Source organism: Pteropus vampyrus, unplaced genomic scaffold (genome assembly GCF_000151845.1).
Source record: "Pteropus vampyrus isolate Shadow unplaced genomic scaffold, Pvam_2.0 Scaffold379, whole genome shotgun sequence".
In the NCBI taxonomy this organism is placed as follows: Eukaryota; Metazoa; Chordata; class Mammalia; order Chiroptera; family Pteropodidae; genus Pteropus; species Pteropus vampyrus.
In genome coordinates this window covers 763912-770157 of record NW_011889160.1, presented here as the reverse complement: position 1 = coordinate 770157, position 6246 = coordinate 763912, and the positions used below count along the sequence as shown (strand labels likewise).

General features: G+C 38.5%; 1 protein-coding gene across 3 annotated transcripts in view; it reads left to right on the top strand.

Annotated features, from left to right (window-relative positions):
* The window catches only part of TMEM170A (transmembrane protein 170A), a 14270-nt gene extending 8251 nt beyond the window's left edge, over nucleotides 1-6019 (top strand). For 2 of the 3 annotated variants that reach the window (XM_011379941.2, XM_023523161.1), the window contains exons 2-3: nucleotides 2587-2688; nucleotides 5227-6019. In XM_011379941.2, the coding sequence (XP_011378243.1) occupies nucleotides 2587-2688; nucleotides 5227-5357 (233 nt within the window). In that variant the 3' untranslated portion in view covers nucleotides 5358-6019. Of the gene's footprint in view, nucleotides 1-2586; nucleotides 2758-5226 lie in introns of all 3 variants that reach the window. The other variant, XM_011379940.2, reaches the window with a different exon arrangement.
* The last annotated feature ends 227 nt before the right edge of the window (nucleotides 6020-6246 follow it).

The following is a 6246-nucleotide window of genomic DNA, read 5'->3' as shown; positions in this document are numbered from 1 at the left end:
ACCTCTGATGCTTTCATTCAGAGCCTTTCATCCAAAACAAGAGCTAGTGTCCTAATTTAGGTGTATGTAGAATATAGTGTTAAATACAGCTTTATTTGACTCAAAGTGAGCAAAGAATTAGTGCAGTCATCAGTAACAGTGCCAAGGGTGGCTTGGGGAGATTTGGCCCTCACCCCTAATCTCCATTAGCCTTTTAAGCTCCCCTTCCCCAACAAGAATTAGAAATTGATCTGAGAAAAAACTACACATACACAACAGATACTTACAATTCAAATCCAGCGTCAAGAAAAGCCCCTGGTCCTCCTCCCCCTCCCTGCTTCCCGCTCTCCCTTCCCAGGCTGATTGATGCCCCTCATTGGTCCCTCTGTAATCGTTCATCCCAGTTGGCCCAACCTTCCTGAACAATTCTTTTTAAAACAAAAGTTTTGTTGTTTCCTTATCAAAGCGGAAAGTGAATTGTGACCAGCTCTTCCCAGCCCATCTTCCACTCCAGAAATAACAATTTCCTATAGCTTAATGGGCACCAAGAGGGGGCATAGAGGTTGAGGGCTTGCTTCTGAAGTCAGGGTTGAACCCTGGCCCTGCCTCATCCTGGTGGTGTGGGCTCAGGCAAATTTCTTCACCTCCCTCCACCTACATTTCCTCATTCTGAAACATGGGATCCTAATAATATGTGCCTCACAGAGTTGTTTAGAGGATTACATGAGTTAATATTCATAAAGCACTTAGAATGGCACCTGTGCATGTCATAAATATTAAACATTTCTGAGTACTAGAAGCATTTACATGCACTTTTTTTTTTTTAATAGAATCTTTTTCTACATACTATTCTGCATTGCCCAATGTGGGTTGGGCATCTTGTCCCATATAAAGATCTAGCTCATGTTTTTATGTGGTTGTGTAATGTTCCATTATGTGGACACACCAAAGTGTGTTTCACAAGTAGTCTTATTAAAGTTTCACAAGTAATCCTACATTAATAGACATGCAGTGGCATCTAGTTTTTGCCATTACAGACAGTGCTGCCAGCAGCCTCTGGTTACCTGTCCTTGCTACGTGTGTATTCCTGTAGACTATATGCCAAGAAGTATAATCACTGAGGCAGGGGGTATGCACATTTGCCTTTTTCGGATACACGCTTCCAAATTACTCTCCAGAAAGGTTTTCTAGTTTGTGTTCCTACTGAGGGTATAGATGGGACGGGGGAAGTAAAGTCTTTACAACACTTTACTCCTTAAAACCTTTGCTGGGACTTTCAGGTAGTCTGGCCTTCAAAGTTCACCGTAATGTGACCCTGTCTATCTTTGCAGTTTTTAACTGCCTCAGTCAGTCTAGTAGTTTTTAATCAAGGCAGTTTTGCCTCCAGGGGACATTTGACAAAGTTTGGTTGTCACAGCTGGGTAGGGAGTGCTACCGGCATCTGGCGAGTAGAGGCCAGGAGTGCCGTTCCACACCCTACAACACACAGGACAGTCCCCACACACAGGTTCACATGTCAGTAGAGCTGCGGTCAGGAGACCCTGAGTTAAGCTGTTGACTGATCTCTAAAATTGTGTTACTTACCTGCCCCTAGCGCAAGGATAAACATCAGATTTTATCTAATGTGTCACCTTCGCTATATCCATATGAGTAGCTAAAGAGCTACCCTGAGAATTCATAAGCCTTGCCTGGGCTCACTGGGGAAAAATGCTATGTCTGCCATTTCCCAAATGTAAAGTCATGAGGGCAGGATGGTACCTCCACTTATTTTTTTTCTTTTTTATTTTTTTCCCAAGGTATCTCATGCACAGGTTTGTATACATCATTGGTGATCAAATACTTTAATGTTGCCTGAATTACTGTCATCTTAAGAGTGATTAAAGGTTTTCTGCAGAAACCAGCTCATCTTCTAACCTGCCCTTCATTTGCCATTTGTCTTTAAGCCAAACATTTATATCTCCTGGTATTTATTTCGTATCTTGAAGAGCTTTGATGTCCTAAAAGGAGGCTATAGCTTGATATTTGCTGCATGGTCTTGAAAATGATTGTTGAATGAGTATAATGGTTTAGCTTTTCATTTTAGAAGACTGAATAATCAAAAAGCCAGAAAAGATCAATAGGCATTGATTGCATGGTACCCTGTCAATGAATTAGGCTTTTACTTCTTATGGGAAGGAAATGATTTAGGACAATTTTCAAATCTAGGTGAACCTTGTTTTCAGTGTTTGGGGGTAGAGGTCAGTAGTGAGAGGTCGGCCCACTTTTTTGTAAAGGGCCGTATAGTAAATATTTGAGGCTTTGAGGGCCACGTGGTCCCTGTCACATGGTTCCTGTCCCTGTTTTAGCTCTGCTCTTGTAGCTTGAAAGCTGCCGTAGACAAGACTTAAATGAACGAGCACGGCTGTGCTCCGATAGGACCTTATGCACAAAAACAGGTGGTGGCCATTGTTTGCTGATCCCATCAACATTTGGATATTTGACTGATGAACCTACATTGCATCTGGTTTTGAAAATGAGTTACTGGGTTACTTCGGAATGGCTACCCCTTTGTAATAACTGCCGTGGGACAGGCAGTGATTTGCGACCTTTTTTTGCTTTCCCTTGTAGAGATGTGGTATGGTGTGTTCCTGTGGGCACTGGTGTCCTCTCTCTTCTTTCATGTCCCCGCTGGATTACTGGCCCTCTTCACCCTCAGACATCACAAATATGGTAGGTTCATGTCTGTAAGCATCCTGTTGATGGGCATCGTGGGACCAATTACTGCTGGAATCTTGACAAGTATGTTAGATATTAAAATACCAGTCAAAATATTTCATATGACTAGTTAATTTCGGGACCTATTTTAGAAACATGTCTGAGTAGGATGAAGAAAAAAGAGTGGCCTTGAACCACAGGTCTCTTTTAATGTGATTTTTTTTCCTCTCCCACGGAACTCCCCGCCCCGCTTTATTTGCTAACATCTTTGACTTCCTGAGTCAGATTTTCTCTCCCTGGCTTCCGGGAAGCCATGTTAAGCTTTGCGAAATACATCTTCTGATATAGGTTCACTAGCAAAAGAAAGATATTTATCTTTTTTGGAAGTTACTGCGCCTTTCTCATCAGCTGTCACTTGACTGATGATTAAATCACAAGATGGTTGATGAGTTACTGCCACTTATTCAGATGTGGTTCCTGTAAGGATAGAAGAATAATTCTAATGACAAGAATTCTGTTTTAAAAAGTACCTGGTTACTTTTTTCCTCTCAGGACTTTCTGAATAAGAATTGGAGTAACATTCATATTATAAATTATTTTTACCTTGGCTTTTGCTTATATCACAGGGATGAGAATATGTTTAAATCATTTTTAAGCTTTTAATATAAATAACATCTATATTTTATATAAATTAAAAAGTATAAGTAAAAATAAAAATATTCCATTGCCATATTCCCCTCAATGATTACCACAGTCAGTATTCTGGTATATGCTTTCAGATTTTTTTCTAGGTATACATGTAAACATAAATATATTCTTAAAAATAGAAACATAATAATCCTACTAATATGTAACTATATTTTTTCCCTGCGAATTTAGACCTTGAGCTTCAAACAGAAATCCCTGTCTCTTTGACTTGAAGGGTTTTTTTTGGGGGGGCTACAAAGTGGCCTCATTTCTCTGTGCTCCGTAGATGATAAAATCTTTGTGATAACATGGGGAGGAAGCCAATTTTCTCACATCTGCGTTAAGAGGTTTCCATAACTGGCTTTATACAATATTTTTAACTATATCACCTACTGCTGTCTTTAGAGACCCTCTGCTCCAGTTTCCATACTAGATTACTGGCTCTTAGGACATGTTTCAGATTTCCCATTAGTAAAATAGGGAGAATACGCTTCATCTCATATGCTATGTGATGATTAAATGAAATAATGTATATATAGTTAACATAATACCTAACATGTAGTAATCTGTGCAATAAATGCCATGTTTATTTGTCTCTAGTGCATAGAGTCTGCTCCCTTCCGATTTTCCTGCTCCTTTCTCTCCATCATCCACATCCCACCTTAGGGCCCAGTTCAAGTTCCTTTGGCTTCTTTCTACCCAACCTGTTTTTGTGGAGCTAAATTATAAAGGGGCTTCAGGGAAGCACGTGCCTCTCTGTTGTTAGTAGCACAGTATGTATACATTGCCACTGGAGGTGGACATTTCCAAGTCAGAAATATGCCAGGCAACCAACACAGGTGTTAGTTAGTTAATATCGTTCTTCTTAAAATATGTTAATATGCCTTCACACCACATTTAGAAAACATGCAGACATTTGATGGAGACACTATATATTGTCTTGCATCATTCAAAGTCTATTTCATGCTTGTGCTTTCTGTCTTGTGTCCCCAGCTAGATTCTGTGTACTATGTGAATAGGGGTCACACCTTATAAAATATAGAAGTACATAAATATATGAGTGAATGAACACACTGTGACCAAGGATAATTTTGTTTGAAGCATTTTGGAGGAAAGGGTCATCTGGAACTTTGGATCTGTTCTTTTCCAACTAATGAAATCTTGACTTTCTTGGTATGTTGCTGAGTCCCTGTAGCAATTCAGATGGGTACCTGGCTATATACAGATTTTTATGTTTGTTTTGTTTACTCAGTATCAACAGTGAATGATATGGGGAATAGAAAGGGATCCCTGAGTATCTCTCCCCTTATGCCCTTTGAATTAAAAGCGACTTTGTAGGCTTTGAGTCCCCCTCTCGTCCTTTTCCTTTCCCTCTCCTTCCTCCTCCACCCATTTCTTGAAGGGAACTCTGAGTACAGTAGAAGGTGGGAGTGGGGATTCCCAGTGGCTTCTGAAATATTTCTTGCTCAGTCTCACACAGAAGATTTTGTCATTTATTGCCAAGAATTTATTAGGTATCTGTTAAATGCATGGGGAATAAAGAGATGTTTTTGAGTTTGCAATCAGGTCATTTGGAAATTACAGTCTTCGAGATTTGGGTTATGACTTCCAGATGCTTTTATTCTCAGTTTTAAGGAGTCACTTTTCAACATCTAAAAGCACATATCAGTGATTTGCAAACAGTATAAGGAATACTTAAAACCTAGAGAGTCAGTAAAAAGAAGAGGGAAAACAAAACATTTCTATATTTAAATTTTAATGTAAACAATGTGGAACATTCTTCTTAGAGTAGAATTTTAAACACTATATTTTCCTGATTATATTAATCTTGATTTTTCTTTTTAACACTCTTGAATTTTTGAACAGGTGCAGCAATTGCTGGAGTGTATCGAGCAGCAGGAAAGGAAATGATACCATTTGAAGCTCTCACCTTGGGCACTGGACAGACGTTTTGTGTAGTGGTGGTCTCCTTTTTACGAGTTTTAGCCACCCTATAGCATACACTCTTTTTCTATGATATCGAACCTAAGTTTTATAGACTCCTCAAAAAGAATGCAATATGGAATGTAGTATTTTCTTAGTTCTTCAAATGGAAGTAACGGATAAAAAAAGTATGTGAAGAACATCTCAGCCCTTTCTTCAGTTTGAAGCTCCAGGAATTGAAGATCTTTTGGACTCCTATTGTTCTCAACCAAAACAAATCAAGTTCTGTTTTCTTTTTGATAGTTAATTTAAGCAGTTTTATAGGTGCACTTTACCCAAAGCCAGGTCAGCAAAGCTTCTGGGTTAGCAGCCTTCACGCTGAAATTTGCAATATTCTATGAGAAAATGCAATGTTGCATATTTCAGAGAAACTATGGAAAATATTGATTGATTTCTGAGCACAGTATACTGCACTAAAATCTTATTTGATGTAACCTTGATTAATATTTGGCAGACTCTTCTTTTGCTACATCTTCATGACAGTAAGTGCCAAGTAGGTTTGGGTTGAGGAGAGCTTTGAGAACAAATTTGGTGAAATAGAACAGGAAAAAAATGTAACACAAGTAGTGGCTTTGATTTCACTGTTTAAAAAATGGAGATAACTACTGAATGATGTGACATTTTATGGATAACTGTCTTGACCTCTGATTATTTAATACATTTCAAGAGATGTGAATTTGTTGTTTTATACATTTTATCAAAATAAGCTAGCTAATCGAGACTTTTTTTCCCCAGAATTCCACCTTTTCCTATCACTTTTACTCTATTAATTTTATTTGTTTAATTGGAAACATACCCTATTCAATAGCTCAGGTTGAAAATTTTAAGCCAGATGGGTTAGGATACTCTTTTGACATTAAGGCACACAAAAAACATACTTTAAACACTCCTAATGTCTTTCTT